Consider the following 17,020-nt stretch of genomic DNA (forward strand, 5'->3'; position numbering starts at 1 on the left):
CACACAGACACACAAACGAATGCACACCACGCAGAGGCATTTTAGTTCTGTCCCAATCTTTTTTCCCCCCCCAAAATTGGAAGGGGTGCAAATAAAGATGCAGTTGGTTATGGGGGGCGAAGGAACAAGCTTGTTCAGGTCTAGCCGTTGGGGTCCCTGGCGGCGTTTCTCAAAGATCGGCGACTTTTTAAGACAGATGGACTTCAAGAGTTCCCAGTGACGTGACCCATAGGAATACTGCAAATGTACTTATTGGAAGGACCCCCTTTTCCCAGGGACATTTGTGATCCAGCAGAGCAGGGAGGCGGGGGATATTAGGAGATCCCCCCTCTTGAGGAGGTCCATCTGGTGGGACGCAGAAGGAGGGCCTAAACTCCATGGTGGCTCCCTCCCTGTTACTTGAAGAACTGTCATGCCCCCATCAGAGCCTGAATCTGCTGGGGAGGGGAGGGGGGAGATGAACTGGAACCTGAGGAAAATGGGGAAGGGCAGGGCCAGTCAGGCCAAGGCATTTCAGGATTAGGACAGCTTGTAGACAGGGAGGAACACGAGGCAGAGCTCAGGCGATGAGGAAGGACCACCTCTTTCCTGATCCTCGAGCAAGGAGAGTGGAGAGAAGCCGAGAACAGCGCAGACTGAGCAGGCTACTCAGGAGAGCGCCCCAATCCTCTTCACAAGGCACACCTGGGGAACGAGGCTTAACGAGGCACACCTGGGGAACGAGACGCTGTGGGGGACGGGGCATTTGTCAAGAACAAACACCGAGTCCCTGAAGCGTTGAGTGCTGACGTTTGAACTTTCCAAGAGTCCTTGCGCGTTCTTTCTGGACTAATTAACTGGATCCTTTGCTTTCCCCTGAACGCCTTGATTTGCCCTGCTGGATTTCTTGCTGTGCAGCCTTGGTTGTACACAGCGCTGGGCTGGACTATTTGCAGCCAGAGGCTGCTGGAGGTTTGTGTGTGTGCCTGTCATCACTTTGTTCTGGGGACTGGCCAGAAACGTGGGAGCATTGGGGAAATTTGGAGCAATAAAGGGACGGTTTGAACTGCCAGCTGCTTGTGTTATCTCTGTGCCGTGCCCAGGGTCATCACAATCTACCAGGCCTATCAGAGTGGGGAGATGTTATGGGTCCTGTCTCTTAAGGAGACCCATCTGGTGGGACCAAGAAGGGCCATCTCTGTGGTGGCTCCCTCCCTGTTATTTGAAGGACCATCTTTTTCCGGTTCCATCTATTTCCCAGAGCAGGGAGACAGGGGATTGTTAGCGGTCCCCTCTCTTGAGGAGGGCCATCTGGTGGGACCCAGGAGGAGGAACTTCTCCATGGTGGCGCCCTCCCTGTGGAACATCCTCTCCCTGCAAGGCCTGGAGACTCCAGAGTGGGATGGCGCCATCGTTGCTTTTTAAGGTTTTTATATTGGGTTTCTCTTCTTGTAAGCCCACCCAGCATCACCGAGAGCAAGTTAGGTGGCAATATAAATTTCCTTAAACGGTTACCGTCACATGACTGGGGAGGCTTTAAAAAAACTTCAAAAAAAGTCACAAGTACTTTTTTTGGTCTCTTTTGTAACAATAAGCAAGCAACCAGTCCTAAGTCAAGGACTGCCTATTATGTAGCACATTATGGGCCAGCCTATTGTGGCAATTAAAAAAAAAAAATTAGCAGGGAAAACTGGTTGAACGTGGTGAAGTGTGACCTATGGCCACAGCCCAGATTAATCGCTGTAAAAGTTTCCATCTGAACGAGATGTACAACTAATTGCAAGCACAGGAAATAGGAATAGCTGCTCTTACGACACGTTCCTCGGCCCCTATTTCTACCCAAATTGTCAATTTCCATGACTCTTCTTCAGAAATCTGGAAGCTTCCGGGTTCCCCCCCCACCTCAAGACGAAAACCGGGGGGGGGCCTGACTGTCTAATTAGCTTCCCCCCACCCCCCCAAGGCGTTTTCCCCAATTGGCAGTTTGGAAATGAGAGGCTCTTTTTTGGCCTCCAAACGCTTGAGTCACACATCCCGCCGTGCAAAAAGTGGCCCATCGCAAAGCCCCAGGGCCAGGGTGTCGTCTTCGCGTCGAATGACTCAGTGGCCTCCCACACACGTCCATCCAAAGCAGCATCTTTGTTGCAGGTAAGGTCACGCGAGGCTGGGGAAGATTATAGGTCCAGAGCGGTGAACAAACAGGATATGGTCGGAGGAAGCTTGGAGCAATCTTTTCCATGGAGAAATCGGGGACCGAATTCCAGCTGAATCAAAACTCAGAGCTGCAGGAAGACGGCATTCCAAAATTCTTCCAGTTCCTTTCTTCACCCGTCGTTAAAAAATAGAGGAGGGACCCATCGTGGCACGCGGCCTGGGGGAATTTTATCGATGCCAACTATGGAAACCACAACGCCGGCTGGCGGTGTGTTTCTACCTCAGGCGCGGAGGGAAACCCTCACCAATCATGTCACCGGCAAAGCTTTAAAATCCTACGTCTTTTATTTTAACATCAAATAACTTAACAGCTGCCAAACGACGAAAGCAAGAATACAAATATGAAGTTAGGAAGGCCTTCAAACACATTTCACAGAAATGGATTCCTTTTTTAAAAAAAAAAAATGATATATAGATACAAGCATTTGAAACTCGACAAGGTCACAAGATCTCACACGATCTCTCTGTCTCCAGAGGCAAACTCTTCACGTAGGGGGGCAATAAAAGGACCGTTTTCCAGCCGTGCAACCAAAGAAAAAGATTATCCTGACAAAAGACACAACCCGGAGTGACCTTGTCGAAAACAATCACAAGGGTACATTTGTCTTCGAAAATGAAGTTATTTTCGTGGGAGCTGTTCTTACTTCAGGCCTATTTCATTTCAATTCCTCATCTAAGAAACCAAACAAGCTCAAAAAGGTCAAGTTTCCTCCTTCTACGGACCAGAGATGCTCCTAAAAGTCAGATTTGATGGCTTCTCCTCATTTTTTTTTTTCCCCATTCATTTCAGGTCTATGGATGCGAAGAAGGTTCCAATCCAACCAGAGAAATAAATAAAATTACTAACAAAAACATCCATTCTACTTCAGGGGCAAAAGGCCCATTGCACCATCGTTCCAGAGGCAACAATTAATATGTTTTAAACGTACTTCGTGTTCTCTGCAGGTTGGAAAGATGCCGTGCAAAATATTTCAAGCCTCTCAGATTGGAAGAAAAAGAACAAAAAACACCGTAAACAAGGATGGTAACCGATCGCCCAAGTACTCCTTTCTTCTACTTCTCCAAGGAATCAATGACCCGTGTCAAGTCGTATAAAAATTAATATTATTTTTTTAGTCACGTGGATTGTTATCATTTTGCCAGGGTATCCGAGGGAGAAGCGCTTCCAGAGAATCGTGTCCAAGAACACATTTAATATCTTTGAAGAATAAATTTTAAAAAAATCAGCTCTTTTAAGACGATTTCCTTGAAGGAAATACCTTCTCATAAAACGTGGCTGGTGATAGAATTCTTTCCCTTTGCTGTAACTTCTGCATTTCACAGTGAGAAGGGGCGAAATTATTTCGGTCCATGCTTCTTGTCAACACTGCCCCCATTGGGAACGCAAAAAGACAACAGACTGCCGTATCTATGTGAAATGGAGAGGGCACTGCTACCTTCCCCAGGTAGCCGGTCCCCTCGATGCAACTGACCACAAAGTAGTTCCCCCGTGCATAGTGACCGTTGCCTTTTCAGATGACGTAGCAAGTCACGAGGGCCAAGTCCTTCGTCTCAGGACCGTAGGCTGTGGGAGACAAGAGAGAACGACTGATATTAGCAGAGAAGTAGTAGTAGTATGCCTGCTTTGCATTCGAAAGCTAGGCGTTTAAATTCTCAATTTCGCAGAAAACATGTATATACTTTTTTTAAACGACTGAGTCAAAACCCTCATCTTGGTCCACCTCCATCAAATGCTCAATTCCTGGCACCGAAGGACTTTCTAAACTCTGGAGATGCCAGGTTTCCAGCTCCAAAACGGATGCTTAACCCCGCTTCCCTGATTTAACCTGTTAAGCCAAATCTCTCTCAAATAAATATACACGGAAAATCTCTTTAGCTCCCAAAGAATTGCTTGCATAGGAACTGATTTAGCATTCTCTTACTGGCCTTTCTTTCTCTCTAGGCACCTTTCATTGTGAAGTTATTTTCCCCATAAAAAAAAAAGCACCCACCAAATCAAAACAAAGGATAATAATTACAAGCAGCTAAAATTTCTCTTACTGGGACAAATGGAGTGATTGTTCTGGCACTTAAAGAGGCAGTTTCTGACGGGAGAAGTGGAGTTTGGGCCCAGTTGTAAAGTTAAAGACAGACACTTGTGTCTTTATACAACACAAAGCACTGAATTGTCTAATGGGACTGACAGGTTTTCATAAAACAGTTGCAACTAACTGGCCAAGAGAGAGAGTAGTTGACTCTGGCCTGGGAGAACGAGAGTTGCTTTCCTTTTGGAAAAGTTTTTTGTGGTGTCCTCTCTGAGCTTGGTTGTTTACTTGCCGCGCACTGATGATGTTACCTAGTTTGGTTGTGAAATGTCTGCAAGAAAAGAACCAAGCTCAGAGAGCACCCAGGACCCCTCATTTCAACCCTGAGCTACACATATTTTCCCTTATTGGACAAATGTTTGCTGTCAAACTGAAAGCAGAAGGGAGCCTCCATTCCTTGCCTTTTCACCGCAGTCTTGTTTAGAATAGGAATAGAATAACAGAGTTGGAAGGGACCTTTGGAGGTCTTCTAGTCCAACCCCCTGCACAGGCAGGAAACTATCATTTCAGACAAATCTTTTCTTTAAAAGCTTCCAGTACTGGAACGTTCACAACTTCTGGAGGTAAGTTGTTCCACCGAGTAGCTTTTTTATCACTTTACTCCTGACATCAGTCACGGTTACCGAGGTGGGATAAAAGAGCAGCAAAAAGCTTTATGGCTTTTATGCCACATCGGTCACAAAACTAAGCAACTCTCATATTTGATCACAACAAATTCACTAAAATGCGTCTGCCTAATCCATAATTACATTTCATGCCGACTACCTCTCATTACACCTGAGACCACCACTCCAGATGTGTTGTTTTTGGGGGGAGGGAACAACCCGATTTTCAACAGCTTGCTTAAAAGTCAGGAATGCTTGTTTTGATGTTGTAACTCAAAGGTTTTTTTTTTTTAAGGAGAGGCATCCTGCTTAAGAGATGCAGGCCGCTTCCAAAGCGTGCAGCTCATTGCCAGTTTGTGAATCACCCCTGACGATTAAAAAGCAGGACAGGCATCTAAATACCCAGCACCCTAGAATACTTTAATTAAAACCCAAGCATTGCATGTGTTAAATAAAAGTACTTATTTAGAATTGGTGACTCAAGAATTAAAAAATACACGGAAAAGCTAGCTGAATCATCTTCATCTCCTGCTTGATGCTGCTAAGGTGGAGGCTTGATACATTCAGGACCATTTATAAAACATGTGAAACTCCGAGAGGGAAACATGGATGTATAGTCAGAAGGGAAGAATAGACAGAAGAAATGCAATGACAAGAGTTTGGATGGTGGCTTGAGAGAATTGGAATAAATCTGGAGGGGAAAATTTCAACCGATGGGTCTCTGGTAGGATGAGAACCATCTCTGCCGCTTCTCTCCCCCTACCAAAACTTTGTGGAATGTCCTGCCCCACAAATGAGGAAAGGCCCATCTTCTCTTGGCCTTCCACAAAGGGGTCAAAAATTGTGACCTTGTGTGTGGGGGCAGAGGACCAAGCAACCGTTGGAATGGCTGTTCCCTTCCGCACCTGTAATAATCCCAACATTAAATGGCCATCTTAGAATTTCTCTCCCCCTTATGTCTCATCCTTCTATCGGTTCAAAATTTTTATCCCTAATTTTTTAAATTTTAATGTACATTTTATTTATCGATTATATTTTACAGAGCCCCCCCCTTTGACAGGGATTGCCAGTTTAGAAATACACTCACTATATATATTCACAACAAACTATTTTGTATCAAATTTATATTTGCTGATATTTATCAGCAAATACAAATTTGATTTATAGACTATATATATATATACATACACAGAGAGAGAGAAAAGATTAGATAAAGCAGGTTTTAATGATGCTCGCCAACACAAACAAACTAAATTTAAATTTACAGGCCTCCGCCTCATTTCAAGGAACTGTGGGCAGTTTACAATCCTCAATTATAATTGACATGCTCAGCACTGAAATGTTGAGACTGGCGGCGTATAAAGTTAATAAACCTTAACTGAATTCATGCACTTGTCACAATGGAGGGTCTCCCACCGCCTTGAGGCATTTCATCCCACCGGTTCGTTCCAGGGTGGCTACCCAGGATCCCCTCTGCCTTCAACTGTTTTGAATGTGATGGAAAACCCACCCAGGGGCCCCGAGGAGCCTTTTTCCCCAATCCTGAGCTTCCTTAACACCCGAGTTAAGGTGTTTTCATGAACGAAGGCAGATCTACACATGTCACACCTATCCGACTAGGTGGCTCAGCAGCTAAGACTGAGCTTGTCAATCAGAAAGGTCGGCAGTTCGAATCCCTAGTACAGGTCTCTTCCTGTACTAGGGATTCAAGGGGTTGGACTAGATGACCTCAAAGGTCCCTTCCAACTCTGTTACTGTGCGAAGGATAATGTTTCAACATCCAATCTGGGTCGGGCCCTGGGGACCAGAGGTTTTGCCTTCTGACTCGTGCTGGAGCCCATCCACAGCGAACTTCTCTCTAGCCTCAAGGGCTTCTCTCTGCATGGCCCACAACAGCTGAACTTTCAGCCCCCATCACTTTTCGGGCAGGAATCTCCAAAACTTGGCCACTTTTTTTTTTTAAAGACCAGTGGACTTCAACTCCCAGAATTCCCCAGCCAACAAAGGTTTCCCAGAATTCAGCATGGATAATAGGACAAGGACAAATATGGCCAGAGCACCTTGTGTAACTTTAATAGACGGTGGGAATGCAGTTGACGTAATATATCTTTGACTTCAGCAAAGTGGGGAAGAAAAAAAAAAGCTGGCTGGGGAATTCTGGGAGTCGAAGTCCACCGGTCTTAAAGTGACCAAGGTTAGAGACCCCTGATTTAAGACTCCAACTCCCAGAATTCCCCAGCCAGCTCTTCCCCCCCCACTTTACTGAAGTCAAAGATATATTACGCCTACTGCATACCCTCCATCTATTAAGGAAGTTATCCCATGTGGCTGCCTGGGGAATTCTGGGAGTTGAAGTCCACAAGTCTTAAAGTGGTTTGTTGGCTGGGTAAACCTGGGAGCTGCACACAATCCTGGTTAAAGGCTAACATGGAGCCAAATTCAGCAGAGGGGGGGCAAGCCAGGTTGGAGGGCTTAAAACAAGTGGGAGAGGGGTGGGCTATTGAGGTCACGACCCTCCCCAAAACACGCGTCCTCCCCCCCACCCCAACCTGTCAATCAATTCCCATCCCCCCCTCCCTCCCAATAAAGCAGGAATAGCCTGGAGTCTCTCTCTCTGGGACTTCAATCCCCATCATGCCTCGCGGGAAGGACACTCACGGTTGATTGGTTGCCGCCTCCGCCACCTGGAGCCGGAGCCGCCGCGGCTCCGCCCTCTCCCGTTCCGCGCATGCGCTTGCCCGCCTCCCTTGAGGAGTTTCTTCAGCGTCCGCCAGGGGCGCCATTGCACGTCCTCGCCGCTCTCTTGCTCCTCCCCTTCTTCTTCGAGGTCTTCGTCGTCGTCGTCGTCGCCGGCTAAGCGCTCCACGCGGCCGGCCTGCTCCCGTTCCCTCTCCCGGAGCACGACCCGCTGCCAGAGCTCGGCGTCGATAGGCGGCAGGACCAGGCGGCGCCTCCAGCCGCCGCTGCTTCGCCTCACGCCGGCCGCCAGCGGGTTCCCCCGCTCGCGGAGGGAGGTGACGGCCCGGCAGTAGGGGCACGTGACCTCCTCCCACCAGCCCTCGCGCGCCAGCTGGCAGACGCAGGCGCTGCAGATGACGTGCCGGCAGCGCGAGGGCTTCCAGGAGCCGCGCGCGCCGCCCAGCCGCCGGGGCGCGCGCCCGCAGCGGTCGTAAGGCATGCAGCAGATGCCGCACTCCAGCTCCGACGCCCCTTCGCTCTCGACCTCCTCCGCCATGTCCACCCCCACCTCTTCTTCCTCCTCCTTCTTCTCCCGCCGACGCTGGCCGAACGCCGCTCGCCCGCTGCCCCTGCTTATATAGTCGCGTGGAGCCCTCCCGAGCCACGCCTCTGAACGCTCCATCCAATGAGGAGAGGCGCGCGCGGAGACGGAGCCGCGCCCCCCCACCTCTTGTTATCCAATCAGGAAGGGGCGCGCGGAGACGAGGACACACCCTCCGCTGCTGGCTCGCGCGCGCGCTCTCTTTAGGCGGGAAAAGCGGTTTGCTGCCGATGTGGGCGGTGAAAGCGAAAAAACAAAACAAACAAAGGGGGCGGGGCTTGAGCTGAGGCGAATGGAGGTTGGTTTGGTCAGGCCGAAGTCGGTCTGGTGAAGCTCCCTGATGGAGAAAGTTCGGCTTAGCTTAATGCCTCCTTAGAGCCATTTTTAGGACTGCCTCTAATTTAGCATTAGACATAACTAAAATAAATAATGCAGGTCGTCCTCTATGTATTGTGGAAAGCCTAGAAGAATGAAATATTTTGGGAAATATTACTTAAAAAAGGCGGCAGGACATTATATTTCCCTAAAGGAGAAATGGAGAAACATGTTTTTTTTTAGAGGCAGGCACAGCAGATACAGGGGATAAAGAGCTTATTTGACAGAGGAAGCCAACTATCTAGATGGCTCTACCCATAAGCACAGCAAAATACTGCCGGGAGAAATCCATTCAAGACCGGATATTTCCCAACCGCTTGCAGCAAAGTTCGACAGCTAACAAAAAGCAGAGTTGATAGGATTAGAAGCAGTTTCTCGCCCAAGATCCAAGAGCTTATTGAAAGAGGAAGCCAACTGTCTAGAGGGCTCTATCCATAAGCAAACCTATTAAGATCCATTCACTTGCTCAACCATTTCTTTAGCTGACCCAGAACTGTCTTTGTTGATTCTGTTGAATAAACCATCTTTCCACTCAGCCTCCATGTTGTTTCCAGTGCCTTTCTCCCGGCTTGGAACGGAACCAGATGGATTTTCCTTCCAACAGTATATAACCATTTACTAAAGTTACAAAAGCCCTGCAAGAAATGATTTTTATGACCGGCCCTCACACTTACGACCGTCAGAGCATTTCCCCATGATCATCATGTGATCAAAATTCAAGCAACTGGCACATATTGATGACAGTTTCAGCATCTTGATTACCATTCGCGACCGTCCCAGCCAGTGTCCGACAAGCAAAATCAATGAGGGGGAAGCTGGACTCGCTTAATGACCACGGGATTCACTTTATCAACCCCAGTGATTTATTTAACAATAAATAAATAAATTTATTTAACAAGTGTGCCCCCCCCCAAAAAAGAGGTTATAAAATTGGGCAGGACTCACTTAACAACTGCCTTGAATTCAGCTTTCCTGGCACTCCGAACTAAGTCAGTAGAGAATTTGCTTAATGATTCCGAGATTCACTAACAGCTTGAGTGACTTGCTTAACAAAATTGGCACAAAAAGGTTGCAAACTTCGTTGCAACTCACTTAACAACTGTCTTGCTTAGCAACGCAGGTTCTGGTCCCAACTGTGGTCATAAGTCAAGGACTCCCTATATACTGTTCAATATAATCAGTATAAATAACCATTTATGGTTATTACACTTAACCATAAATGTAACCAGTTACATTACATTTGCAGGAACATAATGCAAAAATCCAAACGGCATTTCTTACTGCAATATGCTGTACCAGGTTCCCTCCGGGCTGAGAGGACTATACTTCCCAGTATTCCCAGTCAACTCAGGCTGGGGATAATGGGAGATGGTGTTGCCCAGCTACATGTGGCTACTGCCGCCCCCCCCCCCCCAATGCTCTGTGGCTCTGCTTCTACTTTTTATTTAAAATTAACTTAGACCGGGTTTTTCTCCACTACTACTGATTAAATTAATGCAGCCAAGATAGGAATTTTAAATAGTTTCTAATTATTGCAATTGGGAATAGTCGCTGGCTGGAATCTCACTGGTCAAGTATCCTGTAATACACACACACACACACACACAGAGTGTCTTCCTATCATCGTCATCATCTTTTAACGACCCCCAAATTCCTTGCAGGATGGAGTCTGGGCAACTGAATGGAGCTAGCAGAGTGTTTTAATGGCCGGATGCTCTTCCTGTTGCCAACACGGAGTTTTGTTCAGACACACAGTGTCTTCCTATGTATCTTTTAATTGTCTTGTCTATCTACAGGTAGTCCTCGACTTGTGACTATAAGTGAGCCCAAAATGTATACTGCTAAGCGAGACGTTTCTTAAGTGAGTTTTGCCCCATTTTACAACTTTTCTTGCCACGTTTGTTAAGTGAACCGCTGCAGTTATTAAATTAGTAACCCGGTCGTTAAATGAATCTGGCTTCCCCATCGACTTTGCTTGTCAGAAGAGCATCACATGACCCCAGGACACCGCAACTATTATAAATACATGTCAGTTGCCATCCAAAATCCATTCAATTTTTAAAAATTTCTTGAAATCAGTTCGGAACATAAATTTGCAATTCTGGCTAATTTTCTAGGCCAGAAGCTCTTACGTTGCTCCAGAAAGTTGCTGCTGCAGACTATGCTATTTAACATTGGCAGAAAAGGTAGAAGGATCCCATCGGTAGGAAATAAAAATATTTAATGCATCGTTTCTCAACCTTGGCCACCTAAAGATGCATGGACTTCAATTCTCAGAATTAACTATGCTGGCTGGGGCATTCTGGAAGTTGAAAGAATAGACTAGACTAGACTAGACTAGACTAGACTAGACTAGACTTGACTTGACTTGACTTGACTTGACTTGACTTGACTTGACTTCAGAATTGGAATAGAATAGAATAGAATAGAATATAGAATAGAATAGAATAGAATAGAATAGAATAGAATAGAATAGAATAGAATTCAGAATTAGAATAGAATTCAGAATTAAAATAGAATTCAGAATTAAAATAGAATAAAATAGGATTCAGAATTAGAATAGAATTCAGAATTAAAATAGAATTAGAATAGAATTCAGAATTAGAATAGAATTCAGAATTAGAATAGAATTCAGAATTAAAATAGAATAAAATAGAATTCAGAATTAGAATAGAATAGATTCAGAATTAGAATAGAATTCAGAATTAAAATAAAATAAAATAGAATTCAAAATTAGAATAGAATAGAATTCAGAATTAGAATAGAATAGAATTCAGAATTAAAATAGAATTCAGAATTAGAATAGAATAGAATAGAATTCAGAATTAGAATAGAATCAGAATTAAAATAGAATAAAAGAATTCAGAATTAAAATAGAATTCAGAATTAGAATAGAATTCAGAATTAGAATAGAATAAAATAGAATTCAGAATTAAAATAGAATTCAGAATTAGAATAGAATAGAATTCAGAATTAGAATAAAATAAAATAGAATTCAGAATTAAAATAGAATTCAGAATTAAAATAGAATTCAGAATTAGAATAGAATAAAATAGAATTCAGAATTAAAATAGAATTCAGAATTAAATAAAATAGAATTCAGAATTAAAATAGAATTCAGAATTAGCATAGCATAGCATAGCATAGAAGAGTCGGGAGGGACCTTGTCGCTGGAGACCTTATCCATCATGGAAGACAGACACGGATTTAGCGAATTAAAGCATATCCACTTGGCGCTAGCTCTGCCCAGGATGAAATTGTGACTCTGGCAAGCTGGGAAAACATGATTTTCTGCCCTGCTACTTGAGTTCTGCTTTCACAGGGCCGGCGCCAGGTACCGGGAACAAGGCAGCAGTCCCCGTCGGTCAGGTAAACAGGAAGCCAGCCATCAAACCGGTTCAGCACAGAAGCTGCTGCCAATTCCATTCCTGGAAGCTGGAATGATCTCTGACAAAGGAGTTAAACACCCAGCATTATCACGAGGGCTTTTGAAATAGCGGGGAACGGCTGCAAGGTGAGGTCTCTTTCTGGCGTGTGCATGCGTGATGAACAATTGCATATTTTGTTCTTGGGGGGGGGGTGTTGTGAAATCTGCAAACGTACCTACTCATAACCCATCTTGTGATGTAAAACGGTGTTTCTGAACCTTGGGCATTTTAAGATGGGTGACTTCAACTCCCAGGATTCCCCAGCCAGGATGCTTTAAGATGTGTCCCCCAGCTAGGCTGGCTGGGGAATTCTGGGAATTGAAATCCATCCCAGTTTAAAGTGGCCCTGGTTGAAAAAAAATATTGCGCTGGTGTAAATCCACTGGTGGGATTCAGCCGGTTCGCACCACTTCGGGAGAACCGGTTGTTAACTTTCTGAGCAAACTGGTTGTTGGAAGAAATCATTAGGGCAGAGAACCGGTTGTTAAGTTGCTTGAATCCCACCGCTGTGTAAATCTCTAGATGATTAGATTGGGTTAGATTAGATTAACAGGGGTCCTCGTAGGTCATCTAGTCCAACCCCCCTGCCCAAGCCGGAGACCCTACACCATTTTTGACAAATAGATGTCCAATCTCTTCTTAAAAAACCTCCAGGGATGAAGCAGCCGCAACTTCTGGAGGCAAGCCGTTCCGTTGATTAATTGTTCTCGCCGTCAGGAAATTCCTCCTCAATTCTAGGTTGGATCTCCCTTTGTTAAAGCTTCCATCCGTTACTTCTTCTCCTGCCCTCGGGTGTTTTGGAGCATAGGGTAAAACCCTCTTCTTTGGGGCAGCCCCTCAAATATTGGATCATGCCTCCCCCAATCCTTCTTTTCATCGAAATCGACATAATCAGTTCCTGCAACCGTTCGTCGTATGTTTTAGCCTCCCGTCATCCCCTAATCGTCTTCGTTGCTCTTCTCCGCGCTCTTTCTAGAGTCTCGACATCTTTTTTACCCTGCCTAGACAGGGACGCCCTTCGCACAGTCACTCAGGCTCTCGTTATCCCTCGTCTGGACTACCGCAATGCCCTCTACATGGGGCTGCCCTTGGGGTGCACCCGGAGGCTCCGACTGGTCCAGAATTCAGCCGCGCGGGTTATTACGGGAGCTTCCCGATACTCCCGGGGTTACACCTCTCCTGCGGGAGCGGCACTGGTTGCTGGTGGTCCTTCGGATCCGCTTCAAGGTTTTGGTTTTGACCTATAAAGCCATGGCATGGGCCTGGGATATTTGCAGGACCACCTCCTACCGGCCTCCCACCGCCTAGTGCGCTCACATAGAGCTGTCCTCCTCCGGGTGCCGTCGGCCAGACAATGTCGGCTGACGGCGCCCAGGATGAGGGCGTTCCCTGTGGCTGCACCGACCCTCTGGAACGAGTTACCCACCGAGCTCCGGACGGCCCCTGATCTCCGTTCCGTTCCGCAAGGACCTGAAGACATAACTCTTTAAGCAAACTGGCTGAGTCTGTTCTGGGAGTTTTAATTAATTGTGGGTTTCAAACTGAATTTTAAGTGTTAATTTTAATCGTATTTATTATTGCGGTTTTTATTGTGATTTTATTGCTGTGAGCCGCCCCGAGTCCTTCGGGAGAAGGGCGGCATATAAATTTTAATAAACTTACATCGTGGCGACCAAAACTGGATGCGGTATTCCACACGTGGCCTTAGCAAAGCATTATAACGTGGTCTTAACCTAAGTGGTACTTTACATTTACTCACTAAAGTGGATTACATTGGCTTTTCTGACACTGCTGTCTCGTATTTAAGTGACTGTCATTCGTTCTCCTACATCCCTTTCACAGTCACTGCTGTTGAGCCAGGTACCACCTGTCCTATACTACACCTGTGCATTTATTTTATTTTAATTTGTTTCCTTGCCATCCTCCTAATGTAATGAAGCGGGCTCTGATAGATGACCACTGGATAACTTTCTATTCACTCTATTCTAAAAAGCAATGCATCCGGTTGGAAAAAGTACAAACTCAGCCAAAATCCTTTTGGTTCCTCTAGGAGGCCTCTAAGTTGTCAGAAGAAAGGAACATTCTAATGACATACAGCTTAAAGGTTGGTTAGGTCAAGGGGATCCACATGAGTTAAAAGTTGTCTATCGTCAGAAGATGATTTGAATCTATGCTTCAGTAATCTACAAAAAGAATTATGACTGTTTTGCAAAGAAACTCAGTAATTAGGAAATGTCAATTAAAAATGACAAATGTATATGACCATATGAATTGCTGAGTTAACAGAATCCTTTGTCTAGAAGGGTATAAAACCATTGTACCTAATTTCTGTCTTTGTTCAACGCTTCATGTACAGAGCCTTGAACCTATTGCGCAATATATAAAATTTGTCTCTGATTAATCTAAAAGTTGTGTTTGTCTTATTAAATCCACAACACTCCTCATTCTGTTCCCCTCTCGTCTGTAGGATCATCATGGAAAAAGAGGCCAAAATAGGAAGGAAAATTTGAGCAAACGAATGAAAGAAAGCCCAATTTTGCAAGGTGGTTAAGCAGGACCAGGTGTCGCTACCAGCAGGACAAGGTTGGGTGAGTCAACATCTTTCTAAAGAAGAAGAAAAGCTTTACGAAACCTAGATTTGCCAATCAGTACATGCCAGTCCCATGACTTATTTCATTATTAAATGTACATATTGATAATTAAGTACATGTTGAGTCCCTCGGGAGAAGGTGCGGTATATAAATTCGAAATAAAATAAAAAAATAAAAAAATGAAATAATTTATATGTCAAATTACCGACAATGCATTTTAAAGCTTGCCTGCGCTTCTTATTATTAATCTTAGACAACGTTCGTGTCATGAATTCCGCACTGCAAATTTTGCCACCGCAATCTCAGTTGTGATTCCTTGGGAGGGTGGGGGGGACCGAAATTCTGATGGGGGGGGTGAATTCTGGGCTAGATAACCCGCGTTAAAGTGGTCTTGTTCCCCCGCTGTAGAAGGGGAGCTATCTTAGTCTGTGGGTTTGCCAGAATTCAAATACAGGTAGTCCTTGCCTTACGACCGCAATTGAGCCCAGAATTTATGTTGCTAAGTGAGAAATTTGTTAAGCGGGTTGTACCCCATTTTACGACTTTTCTTGCCGCAAGGGTTCAAGCGAATCACTGCAGAACGTTCAACGAGTAGCGTGGTTGTTAAGCGAATCTAGATTTCCCATTGTCTGTGCTTGTCAGAAGGTCGCAAAGCGGGACACTGCAACTGTCATAAATGTGAGTCAGTTGTCAAGCATCCAAATATCAATCACGTGACCCTGGGGGGGGGATGCTGCAACGGTCGTAAGTTTGAAAAATGGTCCTAAGTCACTTTTTTTTTTCCTGGGCCGTTGTAACTTTGAATGGTCACTAAGCGAACCTGTTGTAAGTCGAGAACGACCTGTGGCACCTTTCTGACAACTACTTTTTACGAAGAGCAGCAGCTGTTAAAAACCTCCGGCTTTAAATAAAATGGGGAAAAGATGCTACCAGATTCGTTTTCTGTAAATATCAGAACATCAAAGTTATTCTCTTTAATGAGCATCCAATGTGAGTTGGACGGTTTTCTTTCTATCTATCTATCTATCTATCTATCTATCTATCTATCTATCTATCTATCTATCATCTATATATCCCCCTGCTACTCAGACTAACCCGAGCACAACCAAGCCCCCACCTAAACAGAACACACACCCATCCAATCAGAGCACAGCCAACCCCCCCATCCAATCAGAGCACAGCCAAACCCCCAACCAATCAGAACACACCTCCGCCCAATCAGAACACAGCCAAGCTCCCACCCAATCAGTTCACACCCCCACTGGCAGTTAAAAGGAAGAAACAGCTGCGATCACACACATTGCTCCTAGAAGCACGAAGCCGAGAACACCAGCCTGAAGATGACGAATGAGACTTTGTCGAAACGTTGCCAAGAAACCTCCAATTTTACGCGGGAGAAAACCCGAATAACCAAAGACCTACATACAAATTCCCGCGAAAACCTCAGAATATACATACATACATACATACATACATACATACATACATACATATATATATATATATATATATATATATATATATATGAATACAGGTAGTCCTCATCTTACAACCGTTTGTTTAGTGACCATTCGAGGTTACAACAGCACTGAAAAAAAATGACTTACGACCGTTTTTCACACTTACGACCGTTGCAGCCTCTCTGTGGCCATGCGATCAAAATTTGCACACTTGGCAACTGGCACGTATTTAACAATATATAACAAAATTTGAATGGGACCTTGTAGGTCCCATCCAACTCTACGCTCAGACAGGAGGCCCCATGCCCTTCCAGCCGAAATCAAGCGGGGAAGCCAGATTCGCTTAATGACTGCGTCATTCACTTAACAACGGTGGCAAAGGTTGTACAATTGGACCAACCGCCTACTGGCGTAGCAATGGAAATCGTGGGCTCTACAGCCGTCGTTAAGTCAAGCAAGGACTAAGAGCAATCCATATTGCGATCGTGAAATAATGATGAAAAAAAATCGACGTATTATTATTATTATCATACCAAGAGCCTTGGTAGTACAGTGGTCTAAAGCACCCTGTTATTAAGACCAGCTGCCTGCAATTACTGCAGGTTCGAATCTCGCCAAGGCTCAAGGTTGACTCAGCCTTCCATCCTTTCTAAGGTAGGTAAATTTGAGGACCCAGTTTGTGGGGGCAATAAGCTGACTTTGTATAAATATACAAAAGTAGGAAGGCTATTGCTTAACGCATTGTAAGCCACCCTGAGTCTCCGGAGAAGGGCGGCATATAAATCAAATTAAAAAAAAATAAAAAATTATTAGTTCAATTTTATATGCCACCTTTCTCCGGAGACTCAGCCCAAGTGCAGAAATGAAGTTAGTTTGATGCCTCTTCAATAAGAAGCTGGGCACTGCAAAGGATCAACATTTCAGAATGAATAAACTCAGGATATGCCAGCTAGCCAGATTAAAACTTCAGAACCGAGCCTGGCTGGCAGCAAGGAAAATGAAGT

At 45.1% G+C, this 17,020-nt stretch overlaps 1 protein-coding gene across 1 annotated transcript; it reads right to left on the reverse strand.

Annotated features, from left to right (window-relative positions):
* Positions 1 to 39: 39 nt before the first annotated feature.
* LOC117671241 (RING finger protein 227) lies at positions 40 to 8,259 on the reverse strand. Its single transcript, XM_034427066.3, has 2 exons — positions 7,541 to 8,259; positions 40 to 3,757 (listed from the first exon to the last, which is right to left on the reverse strand). Exons 1-2 carry the CDS (start codon positions 8,241 to 8,243, stop codon positions 3,705 to 3,707), a joined length of 756 nt encoding a protein of 251 aa, XP_034282957.2. The 5' UTR covers positions 8,244 to 8,259; the 3' UTR covers positions 40 to 3,704.
* Positions 8,260 to 17,020: the final 8,761 nt, after the last annotated feature.

This window comes from Pantherophis guttatus, chromosome 4, assembly GCF_059756535.1.
Source record: "Pantherophis guttatus breed Tessera chromosome 4, ASM5975653v1, whole genome shotgun sequence".
In the NCBI taxonomy this organism is placed as follows: domain Eukaryota; kingdom Metazoa; phylum Chordata; class Lepidosauria; order Squamata; family Colubridae; genus Pantherophis; species Pantherophis guttatus.